This window comes from Megalobrama amblycephala, linkage group LG7 (assembly GCF_018812025.1).
Source record: "Megalobrama amblycephala isolate DHTTF-2021 linkage group LG7, ASM1881202v1, whole genome shotgun sequence".
NCBI classification, from domain to species: Eukaryota; Metazoa; Chordata; class Actinopteri; order Cypriniformes; family Xenocyprididae; genus Megalobrama; species Megalobrama amblycephala.
In genome coordinates, this window is record NC_063050.1 from 33,449,052 (window position 1) to 33,463,431 (window position 14,380).

The 14,380-nt window shown below is 37.1% G+C and overlaps 1 protein-coding gene across 3 annotated transcripts in view; it reads right to left on the minus strand.

The window, feature by feature from the left end:
* Positions 1–14,380, minus strand: part of nt5c2b (5'-nucleotidase, cytosolic IIb) — a 33,615-nt gene that overhangs the window by 12,313 nt on the left and 6,922 nt on the right. Inside the window, exons 4-13 of one of the 3 annotated variants that reach the window (XM_048197156.1) lie at positions 8,504–8,621; positions 8,290–8,385; positions 8,104–8,195; positions 5,191–5,248; positions 4,656–4,706; positions 4,468–4,561; positions 3,571–3,624; positions 3,394–3,477; positions 1,322–1,363; positions 1,132–1,239 (exon numbers count right to left, since the gene is read on the minus strand). In XM_048197156.1, the coding sequence (XP_048053113.1) occupies positions 1,132–1,239; positions 1,322–1,363; positions 3,394–3,477; positions 3,571–3,624; positions 4,468–4,561; positions 4,656–4,706; positions 5,191–5,248; positions 8,104–8,195; positions 8,290–8,385; positions 8,504–8,621 (797 nt within the window). Of the gene's footprint in view, positions 1–1,131; positions 1,240–1,321; positions 1,364–3,393; positions 3,478–3,570; positions 3,625–4,467; positions 4,562–4,655; positions 4,707–5,190; positions 5,252–8,103; positions 8,196–8,289; positions 8,386–8,503; positions 8,622–14,380 lie in introns of those variants that run through there. The other 2 variants (XM_048197153.1, XM_048197154.1) reach the window with 2 other exon arrangements.

Below are 14,380 nucleotides of genomic sequence, written 5' to 3' on the forward strand. Positions count from 1 at the left end.
AAGACGTAGAAATGACCTAATGACTTGTGACGTATGGAACGAGCTGTTGTTGGTGAATATAGTGTAATAAGTAACTGTCGTGCCATTCTAAAATTCTCATTTCACTTATCGTCTGTGAAGTGCTGCAGGACAGCGTTGTCTCACCAGTCCTTGCTTCAGACTCTCATCCACAGACGCCTTGTTTTGGGCGTGGGATTCATGTGACCGTTGTCTCCTAATCAGGACCCCAAATAGATAAATATTAAGTCTGCTTTTTAAAACAAAGAAACGAAGCAATGGCAGAATGATGGTTAGTATGCGGCAACAGCGGGAAATTCATGCAGCGTGCGCATGTCAAAAGATCAAATCCGATTTGAAGCTCGTGACATATAAACGTGCACATCAACCCGATCACTTTATTTAGTGTTCATGGAAACACTATGTTCGGATTCATCAATTTGAATTGAAACAAAAAGTGTCCATGTAAACGTAGCTATTGTATTTCCTAATTTCATTTTCATGTAATTTTTTATGAACCAGGGTTCTCACAGTCTTGGAAATTTTAAAATATTGTCATTATTAGTTAATGCACAAACATAAAAAAACAAGCAGCTTTGCCATTACATCAGAATATAGGCCTTTGAATATTGTCTTGGAAGATTAGGGGTCTTGAACCACTGATGAACTTTATTACCGTTCATTTTTTTTTTAATCTTTTTAATGTTACATTTTCTCAGCACAAATAAATAACAAAGAATCAATTGCTCCTGCTAAAAGCACTGTTTTTATGTGCACACACCGTCTGCGCTGTTTTAGCGACCAACTCAAATTATGCAAATCAGGTAATAATGTAAATACACCCACAAAATAAGAACTGAAATCAATTTAGCATTTTGCACTGCTCAGATTGGCTCTTGCCAGCCAGTTATTCATGCTGTGAACTGTTTAGCCCCTTAATATTGCAAAGGGAAAACAGGACAGGGAATTTTCCTCTCAGCAGACTTCAGTATAAACGCTCCATACTCAGTGCTGACTAACCCTCTTTGTGACTGCATTCAGCAGGATAAAATGTTCCAGAATGTGCAATACTACACCTGCTGACTTGGAGAGTTGGCTTCTGTTTTTGTAGGGGTTTTGGTGTGATATACTCACTGTATCCACCTGTCTCAGAACCGTTCCTTCTCCAAAAAATAAAGGCTTTCGAGCATCCACTAGGATGAGGTCAAAGTACGACTGCCACGGACGGTGTGGAGTGCCATGCTACAACAGAAAAAACGTTACTATGAGCAACAATATATGGCAGGAAACTTAGTTTAAATAGAGTTTGAAAAAATATGAATACCTTTGGGCCATGTGGGAAGTCAAACAAGTATGTCATAATTTTCTGTAAAACAAATCAAAACAAAAGCTGGGTTTGTTAAAAGATGATGATGGCTTAAACAAATAGCTTCATAGATAGTATGAAACAAACCAGTTGCATGTGTGGTTGTCTGTTGCTCTGATCCAAAACCTAAAGAGCTGCATACAGAGGGATTTTTAAGGAATCATAGGTACAGTTCTGACGCAAAGCTATTTGAAAAGCTTTTTTTTTTTTTTTTTATTTATGAACCAGGGTTCTCATTGTTTCAAATATGAGGGAAAGTGTCTTTACTAGACCAGAAAAAGTCATGGATTTATTTTATTTTTTATTTTTGAAGTAATGAAATTGTTTAATTTTTTTTTTCTAGTTATGTACAGCTCTAAAATATTTTATTGTTTAGAAATTTGAATTTATTGAAATGATAGCCCCTTGAGATGAAACATCTCATCTTTGAGGGGGTCCCTGCTGAGAGATTGCTATTTATGCATAAAAAAATAGGCAGATCTAAGGCAGAAACGTTCAGAAAAACAAAAAGTAATAATACTGATAGTGATAGTGTTGATAATACTAAAAAGTACTGATAAAAATGGTTAAATGTAATAGACTTTAGTGAGGGTAGCAACAATGCCATATTTACTTTTAAAGGGTTAGTTCACCCAAAAATGAAAATTATGTCATTAATGACTCACCCTCATGTCGTTCCACACCCTTAAGACCTCCATTCATCTTCAGAACACAGTTTAAGATATTTTAGATTTAGTCTGAGAGCTTTCTGTCCCTCCATTGAAAATGTATGTACGGTATACTGTTCATGTCCAGAAAGGTAATAAAAACATCATCAAAGTAGTCCATGTGACATCAGAGGGTTAGTTTTTGAAGGGAAGTTTTTGAAGCATCTAAAATACATTTTGGTCCAAAAATAACAAAAACTACAACTTTATTCAGCATTGTCTTCTCTTCCGGGTCTGTGTATATCCACAGTGACTCCGCTTCTTCTTCTTCTTCCGGATAGTGACGTGATTAGGACATCCGCAACATGCACACCTACGGACCATTTTAAAAAATATAGCAATACGAAAATACAAACAATGTAGAATAGCTTGAATACAGCGTGCGTCTCCCTCAGACTGTAAACGAAACTCGGGCGCACTAGATAACACATCATCAGCATCACTGTCCGGAGCAGAAGGGGGCGGTAATGCACCAATAAGCTGGATGCCAACCATCGTAAAACAGGAAGAAGAAGAAGCAGCATCACTGTGGAGTGAAAGTGGATATATACAGACCCGGAAGAGAAGACAATGTTGAATAAAGTCGTAGTTTTTGTTATTTTTGGACCAAAATGTATTTTAGATGCTTCAAAAACTTCTAACTAACCCTCTGATGTCACATGGACTACTTTGATGATGTTTTTATTACCTTTCTGGACATGGACAGTCTACCGTACGTACATTTTCAATGGAGGGACAGAAATCTCTCGGACTAAATCTAAAATATCTTAAACTGTGTTCCGAAGATGAACGGAGGTCTTACGGGTTTGGAACGACATGAGGGTGAGTCATTAATGACATAATTTTCATTTTTGGGTGAACTAACCCTTTAAAGAGGAATGAAAACGTGGCTGTGAGGTATAGGCTGAAATACAGTCTGTTCAATGGCTTCTACTGTTGTTTAACAACATAACAATTGTTCAGTTAATGAAATCTTTCCAAAAGCCTTTCAGTACACAAAAACTCTTTTAAACAGTTTTGAAAGTTGCGAGTTGTGAAAATGACATGTGATGTAGGACTTTTATACAAGGAAAATTCAATATGGCATCTACCCTGACGAAGGTCTATTAAAATGGATTTTTTTTACCCAACATTTGAGCGTGCTATGTTATTAGAGTATTTAGCTGTTAGCTTACATAAAGCTGCCAATCTAAAGCATTCCAAATCTGTCCTTATAGTAAACATGCTGCCATACAGTAGGTGGCTGTGTTGCGCGTATGCAGCGAGGCAGCTCACTAGATTCTGAAAGAGAGCTTATGAATGTGTTAGCATCAGTAAACTCACTTCTGTGTATTTGTAGTCACTGTTGGTGGCTAAGAAAACTTTGGCGACTTCAGTCATGCGGCTCAGCAGCAATGGCAACTTTGCCTTTAGATGAAAAAAATATATATATTATACTTCCCTTGCAAAAACTAACACAAAAAGGCAAATTAGTAACTTTAAAAAAAAAGACAAACTTACATCTTTCACAACATATTTCTCCAGGTTTTCCACTGTTTTCTCCTTCAGTGTTCCCTGAGTAAATCAGCAACGGAGCAAGTTTATGACATGCATCTAAAACACTTAACAAACAGCTACTGTCCATTTTACTATTAATCATAGATGCTTGCTATTAATGTACACATCAATGTTACTTTGGCAGATTACTCTGACTTACTGTGACAACTTATCATGAACAATATTACTGATATGACTGCACCCACACTATTGGACGAGAACTCAGCTTAGCTGAATAATGACATCACTGTTTTCTGAAGAGCTGCTTATAGCTGAATTGAACTCATTTCATAATTTATGAACTTTACACAGTTCTTAAACTGAATTGACTTCAGCTGAATGACACTATTGTCTTTTTAGAGCTGCTTTACAGCAGAATTTAACTCTGTGAGTAGGGCTGTCAAACGATTAATCGCGATTAATCGTATACAAAATAAAAGTAAAGAGTTTGCATAATATATGTGGGTGTACTGTGTGTAATTATTATGAATATATAAATACGCACAAATTAATGTATATATTTAAGAGAAATAAGTTATGTACAAAATATTTTTTTTAATATATAATTTAAATTATATAAAAATATAAATAAATACATATACTTGTAAATATTTCTCAAATATATACATGAATGTGTTTGCATTTATATATACATAATAATTACACACAGCACACTCACATATATTAGGCAAACTCAAACTTTTATTTTGTATGCGATTAATCGCGATTAATCGTTTGACAGCCCTATCTGTGTGCATCACTGATCATTATTTTCTTTATCTGTGTATTTATCTAAGTGCTATATGAATAAAGGTGACTTGACTTCAGAAAGAAAGAAAGACAAACAGAGAATCGTTTTACCTTAAAATGTACCCAGTCTACAGCATCTCGGACATCTTGGAACATGCTCTTGAAGGACATGAAGAGATCTCCATCCTTAAAGCCTGTTTCACAGCTAAAGGTTTAGAAGAACAAAGGGACAGCAGAGTAAGAGGCCGAGCGCCAGCTATGACACATTTTATCCACAGTCAGACATGTTTAAATGGGACAGTCTTCCCTTGTTTGAGGTTGTCCGAGCCAAACAGGAAAGCTCTCTCCCCCTAAAAGGACCAACAGGTGTTTCAGAGGACATGCATCCATACCAAAACACAAATCACAGACTATTACGTTTTAACAGACTTTATCTACACTAAATAGGTCTGGCTGCTTTTTTTTTTTTTTTTCCAGAGCATGAATAAAGTTTTTTCCATGCTGTTTAAAAAGTTATATTTTTAAACTGTCTATTTACATGCACTGTGATTAGTCATTAGCAAGTTACAGTAAACTGATGATAAATTACATCATGCATAGTTGAATCACAGACAACAATCTGCTTGTGTCATCCTGTTTTACAGCATAGTTGTAAAATGTTTAAGCTGTATTAAGATTTTCTTATCAAGTCGTAACGTGCTTTCTGGTGGACTGATATAGAATATCAAATAGTCCTCACCCACAGTAAATGATACTGATTATCAATCACTGGTATGGCTGTATGCAGTGTCCAAGGCAACAGAGTAATAGAATCATAGTCACTGGAACTCTTACCTGGAATATCGGTCACAGTTTGAGAAGAAGTCAACCAGGCAGGCTAAGAGGTATGTTTCTGTGCGGAGAGAGAAAAACAGATATAGAGAGACAGAGAGTGTGAAAGTTGTTCTCAAATTTAAGCATGAACAACTTACAATTTTTTGCACATCATTTAAATTATACACTACCGTTTAAAGGTGCTGTAAGTATTATTTGAACAATGCTGTTGGACATTGTTGATATTTGAAATCAACCCCTCTCTTCATTGCTCCGCCTCCAAAACTCACACTCCAATCCTAACCACCCTGCTCCGAGTCGGTCTCGAACCCTGGCCCGATCGCTGCTGGCATGCGAGGCGAGTGCACTATCAATTCTCTATTCAAACCTCATTCTCTAGTGGTCATCAGTGTGTAGTAGTTTAACTGTACAACTCTCACTATCTGGTCACTGTTACGTAATGTGAGAATGCATGTCTGTTTATCACAGCTGACACCACAACAAAATGCTTCATGAAAAATAAAGCGCAGTTGATGAACGAACGACAAGAAAGCACAAAAAATGAACGTACAGTACATAAGAGTAAATATAAAGTGTTCGTTGTTAGTCGCCAACAGCACAGCAGCTCCAGAGAATCAAAACCCAGCGTTACTTACATGAGAAGCAGGATCAAAGCAGCCTCCACATCTGTTTTCAGGCCTTCCCACTTAGCTCTCTCCAGCACTGGAAAGCTTTTCTAATACAAACCCGGGTCCTAAAGCGCTTGCCCAGTCATAAACCTTCATTCCAGTGATATTCTTTTGAGCTCTTTTGTATTGTGTCCCATCTCTCGTTCTGCAGTTTTTTTTTCTTATTATTATTTTCAAATCTCCCTCTCTCCTCAGCCATCATATGCCCCCTAATGCTGATTGGTTAGTTTTTTGTTGGTATCGGCCTGACTAACTTCCAAACAGTGTTTCTGAAATACTACTGATTCCCCCTTTCAGCGTTTTTTTATATAAGAAATTACTTTTATTCAGCGAGAATGCATTAAATTGATCAAAGGTTACAGTTAAGATATTTATAATGTTACAAACAAATAAAAAAAAAAAAATATTTTGAACAGTTCCTATAAAAATATTAAGCAGCGTAACCGTTTCCAACACTGAAGGATCATGTGACACTGAAGACTGGAGTAATGGCTGCTGAAATTACAGCTTTTCCATCAAAGGAATAAATTACATTTTAAAAATATATTAAAATGTAATAAATGTAATAATATTTCACAATATTACTGTTTGTACTGTATATTTGATCAAATAAATGTAGCCTTGATGAGAATAGGAGAGTTTAATATTAAAAACTCTTACTGACCCCAAACTTTTGAATGTCAGTGAGTGTAAAAATTACATTTTGCCACACCTGCCAATGGCTGGTGACTTGAGAAAATTTACCAGCCATAAATCATTTTTATCAGCCATTAAACTGTATGTGTAGGGAACCGGGGTTACAAACATAACCAGAAATGTTCTCTTTCATAGGGAACGCTGCGTCAGTTGCTGACACTATGGGAACGTTAATACCCTCTACACCATGCTGACTAATGAAGGTTACCAAGCACAATTTTGTCAAGCTTAAATGCATCAGCAACTACTTAGGACGCATCCTGTGACACCACAGTCTTCCTGACACGGGTACTCATTTTTAGTGTGGAATGAAATGGCATATTTAGCCAGCAAACGTTGCAATCTCATCCATCACTAATAAATGTAATTTCTGGTCGAAAACACTGTTACAGAGTTAGATGTCCACCCGCAGTTTCACCTCACTGGTACCAGGGCCCTCATTAATCAACAGTGCGTAGAAAAGGTTCTATATTTTGTCCTACGAATTAAATTTTGAATGTAACTAAGTACAAGGAAATCCGAAAGTAACAAAATAGCGACTTTATTCCACAATATCGAATGATGGGCGATTTCAAAACACTGCTTCATGAAGCTTCAAAGCCTTATAAATCATTTGTTTTGAATCAGTGGTTCAGAGCGCCAAAATCACATGATTTCAGTAAACAAGGCTTCGTTACGTCGTAAGTGTTTTGAAATTTCAATAGTTCGCATGACTCTGGCAGTTTGATACACGCTACAAACCACTCCGAAACATATAATTCGTAACGCTTTGAAGCTTCATGAAGTAGTGTTTTGAAATCGCCCATCACTCACTTTATTGTGGAATAAAGTCACTATTTTGTTATTTTTGGTGCACAAAAAGTATTCTCGTCGCTTTATAATATTAAGGTTGAACCACTGTAGTCACATGAACTGTTTTAAATATGTTTTTAGTAGTTTTCTGGGCATTGAAAAAGGGAGTGTTATTGCTAGCGATGCAGGCCTTACTGAGCCATCGGATTTTATCAAAAATATCTTAATTTGTGTTCCGAAGAAGAACAAAGGTCTTACGGGTGTGAATGACATGAGGGTGAGTAATAAATGATATAATTTTCATTATTGGGTGAACTAACCCTTTACGTTCAGTAGCAACTTTGCTTCGTTTATAAAAAAGAAGCTGTAAAAAATGAATTATACTAGTCCATAACAACAATTACCTGCTTTAAATGTAATTGGAAATACAATTGTGACTTTAAAATAAAAAACCAAGCTTGCATTTTGATAAAAATTCAATTCATTACTCACTCTGTACTACTATACAACGAAATTCCAGAGAGAAAAACTGCACACAAATACAGTTAAACCTGTACCTTATTATTTTATCCAAATATGGCAGCAGTTAGTCAGTCAGAACAAAGATCAGATTGTTCAAACACTTTGCAATTAAGGAGATTTCATATACACACTCCTCACACACACAGACACAGACACAGTATTAAAATCCACTGTTAATGTATCTCTGAATGGCAGCCAGTGACAGGGATATGTAGGACAGTGATGAAGTGCCTACCTGGAAGGTTAAAAAGTGTGTTGAGGATGTAGAAGCGTTCTGTGTCATCACGCTGGATAAACTTGTTGGGATAGAGCTCTCGGATGTCAGGGCTGGCAGGGAACACAGGAACATTGAGCACATACTCCACTGGTTTCATCAGAGATCAGTAACCAAGCCCATCCATCGGGGGCCGGGATTACTCACCCTCGCAGGAAGTTAAAGCCATGGACACAGACCAGGATGTTTCCGTAAGCATCCACCTTCAGGAGGTTGCCATACATGGTGTCAAACACAAGACCTCTGTAAGAAAGTACAATAAAGGGTTAGATGTGCTCATATTCCTATAAATATAAAATCACAAGATAATCTTGGTACTGGTAACTTTCTCAATTATGATCTGCCAATGAGAGTTCTTTACCTTGTAGGGAAAGTGGGGTCGTAAACAAAACCGAGCAGTTCCTGTGGGTAGCCAATGGAGACCAGCCGCTCCACAGTCAGATCAAAGCCCAAAGATTCATATTCAGGTGATTTATATACTACAGATAGAGAGGTGTTCAGTGAGACACATTGGACAGCATCAATAAAATGAACAGGCTAATATATAATTCCATCTGTTACATTCAGTACAGTCCTGTAATATGTAATAACCAGTGAGGAACAAAATTCTTTATTTACTCACCCTCATGTTGTTCAAAATTTGCATAACTTTCTTTTTGCTGTCGAACACACACCAAGATATTTTTTTTTGTGTGTGTGTTCCACGGTAGAAAGAATGTCATACAATTTTTCAATGACAGTGAGTAAATGATGACAGAATTTTCACTTTTAGGGGAACTATGCCTTTTAGTATGATGCCTTACAACCACCGTCACTTCACCAAATTAACATTTTTGAACATTTTTGGCTGAAATTTCTGTAAATTCCCTCGACGCTAAAGGGAAGGCAAGGTGCTCAATAACCACTGACCAAAAATAAAACAGAAAGATGCATGCATGGCAGCGCAAGTGTTGTATTTAAAGACACTCTCTGGGAGCGCGCTTTAGAACAGCACCTGTGATACGTGTCGACCCTAACCTTGTCCTTTCGCAGAGCGAGAGAAGGGTACCAGAACATTCACATTACAAAGGCTTAGCAGGGCCGTGTATGCTCTGTGATCTAATCCAGTATGAAACCGGACCCACTTACCCTAAAAGTTTTAAACCCAATTAGACCCAAAGCCTGTGCAGAGGGATTTGGGTGGTATTTCAGCAACAGAAGGCATTTTGCATGACTAACTCCTATATTTGTTGTTCCACCCTCACACCCAAATGAAGGAGAAATTAAAATAAGAAAGACATGTACAACAACAGCTTCAGCAAATCTGTGGGTTACTGTACTGTACACAGACAGTTCATGTTACATGTTGTCATGGAAGAGCTGGAAATGTGTTAGGCTTGTTATTGATGAGGCGGCAGGTCAAAGGGCAGAGTGCCTCAGGGTGAATTCCTAGGTCCGTTGATAATGAAGACGTTTGACCACAACAACCTGCTTGTTTTTTTTGCCAGAATTCTTTTTTTTTCTACAATAGGCTTATGTTTGTGCATGTCTGGAGATGAAGCCTTATTCTTCCTGAGAACACCTTTATTTATGCAGCTGTTCTTTTATGTGCATTTTTTTCTTTCAAAGCAATTATTCTCAACAAACAAATACATACATTCAATTTAGACAGACATAGACAGGTGACACATTTAATAAAAAAAAAAAAAAAAATAAAAAAAAAAAGAGAAAAGGTTCTATACACTGTCGTAGACCTTTGTTGAGCTCTGACAGAAACGCTGTGTTGTTTAAAAAGATTTACTATGCTATTAACAAGCTATGGCGATCTAATTGACATTTTCTAAATTTTTTCCATAGCTACTAATTACTTTGTAATTTTCCTAAACCATACATACTGTCATACTGTTATAACCTAGTTTTTTTTTTTTTTTTTTTTTTCTCTCCGTTCCGTCAAACTGACTTAACCAACCACAATTTACCAACCTGTGAGTTCAATGAGATATTTGTAGAATTACATCTGGTGAGATTCAGGTCTGTTCCAGGCATTGTATCTTTACAGATGTATGACAGACAGGCTATTGAGGGGGAGGTGGATAGAACTGAATCCCCCACAGAGCCACAGCAGAAGTACTGGCGCACATAGGCAAGCAAACCCCAACAGAGTCACTAACTCAGGCCAGATTCTTCCACCCAGATAGCAGCTGTACATAAACCCAACTGCCCCTTCCCTTTCTGTTTTTCTCTCTCCTCTTCACTATGTTCCACGAAGCTACAGTGAAACCTATTTTGAGCCTCTTTTTTCTCCTCAGTCACCATTCCCATCATCACTCCTTGCTTAACTGCATACCAGTGTTGACCTTGGACAATTTTGTCCCTGAGCTAGCATATTACTGCTAGGGTGAAAGTCAAACATTTTTGACAAATTTACTGAGGTCTGCAGACAGAATATCTATACCTCATTAAATGTGGCCTACATAACGGTAATAGTTCAACCAAAAATGAAAATTATCCTATAATTTACTCACCCTCAAGCCATAGGTGTATATGACTTTCTTCTTTCAGCCGAACACAATCTGAGTTATATTACTCTGGCTCTTCCCAGCTTTGTAATGGGATTGAATGGTGCCCGAGTTTTTGAAGCTCCAAAAAGCGAATCTATCCATCAAAGAAATCTATACAACCCAAGTGGGTTAATAAATGCCTTCTGAAGTGAATTGGTGGGGTTTGTAAGAAAAATATCCATATTTAAAACTTTATAAACTATAATCACTGGCTTCTTGCTATGGCCGTACATGTGTTTTAAAATGTATGCATCATTGCAAAACAAAACACTGGATGTAAATTATAAGTCTAAAATGAGAATTTTTAAAGAGAAATGTTGGAGGATTTCGATAAAAGAGGAGCTTGAGTTTGTTGCCCAGCCGCGATAGGCGTCTACTCTCACCTAAATTTACGTTACTCCTACATCCTACGTCGGATCAGAGATCACTTTTTCGCAGGAACTCGATGATACATACATTTTAATAGGTTGGAAATCAATTTAAGGGGAAAATATTGGCCCTTAATGGGAAAGTAATTTCCTGTCACTGTCCATAGGTGATAAATCATAAAAAATATATAAATATATAAGATAAACATATGAGTTACTATAAAACTTGACTTGCTTCAAGTGATCCACTGACTTGACTTCACTTGCTTGGTGTGTGTGCACTGCAACTTGAGATTTGAGTTGAGATGATGGCTTCTAGTCGACTAGAAGAGGCTTAGTTGACCAAAATTGGCGCAGAAACGAACAAAATCTTGTGGCGAAGTTACTGCACTTACGTAGCGCACTTACTGCAAGACATGGAGGCGCCAGCGCGATCACTTGCATTTTTACTGATAACAGCGGAAACAACTTAAAAAAAATTTTTTTGAGTAATACATTGTTGGAAACTGTAAAGGGTTTACTTGTATGTATGTAAACTCACAATAACAAGAAAAATTTGTGCCTTTGTAAAAAATTATAAAAATAAATAAAAAACAGGATGCGCTTTCTGCTGTCTTGGTCTCCCTGAACTGGAGCGTTTCACAAAAATATACCGAACCCAGCGTATAATCTACTTGACTCACAGACATGAGAAATATGTCTATAGAAAGCTTGAAATGGTGGAGTAAGAGAGCTCTCGGATTTAATCAAAAGTATATTAATTTGTGTTCTAAAGATGAAAGTAGGTCTTACGGGTTTGGAATGACATGAGGGTGAGTAATTAATGACAGAATTTTCATTTTTGTGTGAACTAACCCTTTAACGTCAAATCCTCAAGCTTTTATTTTGGAGGAATATTGGTAAAATGCTGTAAACTTCTGTCAACATAAATGTTGGCAGTTAAGCAAATATGAATGCAAATAAAGTGAACCTAGTGCACACTGCATTCCAAAATGATGTTAAACTCACAGCGCTTGCAGAGATGGAGTTAGATTACTGGTCAGCAAACCCAGTAAAGACCAGTAAGCCCCCTCTTCAATGGGGATATGAGTTTTAATGGGCAAGATCAAATCTTCATCATAACTAATTTAAGCTGACGCCAGAGAGCTTCACCTCCATTACTGACGGCAGTAAGATGATTCCAGCTAAATTATGCTTTAGACTTCTGTACTATGACACATAAGTCCACTCTATTACTTTTAAATTGATTATTAGCACTGCAGTTGACAGTAAACAAGAAATTCAAAATATTTTTTGTATTTTCCAAACTTGTTTGCAATGACCTGTGTTACAGGGCCACTCAGGCCATTAAGATTCATGTTTCTCCCTCCATACACCGAATACACTCCTGGAGAGATTATTACACATGCATACGTGATCAGCATGAAGGTATGATGTCAGGCCGGAGTTCATAGCTCATGTTACCTTCAGTAAGAAAATGCAATTTATATTCGTTGTACAGGGTAAACAAACTCCACCAACCCCTCAGTCTGTCCATCAAGCTCTCCCTGACTAACACGTTCTAGCTGCATTAAACCTCTGGCTGACTTTGGACTGCTGTCACTTTTTTAAACAACAGCATATATGCTGTACTGAATGTGTCTTTCATTTACTAAATTGATTAAAAAATATTCTGAAGTAAAAATGATCCTGTTATTTAATCAGGGCTTTATTTCTCAGTCCTGTGAAAAAGCATTTGGTCTATACAAAGAATGCAAAGGTGGCAGGTTTCCTCTGTGATTTCATGGACTGTCAGGTTGAAGAGCTGTCAACACCAAGCTTAGATGGAGAGTTTGTTCCACAGCTCTGTACACGTGCAGGGTATTATCTTGCACGCTGGTCCCAATCACAAAGGGGATTTGGTTGGGCAATGCACTCAATAAGCAACAGGAAATATTAATCAGGGCTTGAATCTAGCATTGTGTTGGAAAGTGGTCCTAAACCCCTGTATGGCTTGGTTTAATGCTTCTTTGTAGCCTGGATTTGAGATCAACAATGAATACTAACATCTACTAATATTCCATCATAGTGCCAAAAGAAAATTTGTCACCACCAAGAGTGAAAAGGTTTTTTTTTTTTTCTTTGAGAGAGTACAACATATTCATTGAATAAATAAAAGAATTGAAAATTCTGTCATCATTTATACACCATTGTGTTGTTCCAAACCTGTATGACTTTCATTATTCTGTTTAACATGAATATATTTTGAAAAATATCTCAATGTTTTTTTGTTTTTTTTTGTCCATACATATGTCCATAGTCAACGTGGCCCATTGTTTTTTTGAACCCAAGGACTTTCATTGTATGGACAAAACCATTAAAACATTCTTTTAAATATCTTCTTTTGTGTTCTGCAGTATAAATCAAGTCATACAAGTTTTGAACGACATCAGGGTGAGTAAATGATGAAAGAATTCTCTTTTTTTTGGTTAACTATCAAGAGTGATTATTATAAAGTTAGTTGGCTAAAAAGCACATCTCAAGATTGTAAGACTACAGTATGTTTGCCAAAGAATTTGTGTCTGTATATTTTATTGACTGATATTGATTTTGAGGACCTCTGAACTGTGGTTGCAACCTGATCAGAGGATAAGAAACAATATAGGGTTTGTACTTGTAAACATTTGCTTTTGGTTACAGCCAGCTGTAATGTGGAGGATGTCAACAGCTGAGCAGCCTTTAGCTTAGGCCACATTAGCCGGCTGGCTACGATACACGCTATCCACCTCTTAAGAGCCATCAATTCTAACTGTCAAAGAACTGATCTCCTCTCTCATGGCCCACAGCCCGGATTTAGAGAGGACTTTATCCTCCACCAGCAGCTGAGTCCCTGGGACCAATAGCAGAAAGCAAAGGGATTTCAGAAACCCAATGCATCTGATCCATGTTAAACTGTTAAAGCATAAGAACCAAACCCTCTCTTATTTCAGGTACTTGGCTGACCTAAACGACAAAATATATTAAGCTGTAAATAAGGTGGCTTGTTTATGTTGATGGTCAGTTCAACAAACTAAGCCTCTAGCCAACAAGACAAACTCCAGGGATCAGATCACATAAAATAGAGCACTCTGTGTTTAAGAGACATCACCTCAGTTTTCCAGATTCCAAAAACAGACGAGTAGCAGCTAAATATACCCAAGAATCCTACTGTATGTTTACCCAGAGATTCTAAGCAAGAGTGTTACTGGCTCCATTTGAGAGACATAAACACAGGGACAGATCTATTGAGGTTTTTATAAATCGGCGCATTCCTAATGTTGTAGATGCAAAAGAGATGTTTGACTGTAAACG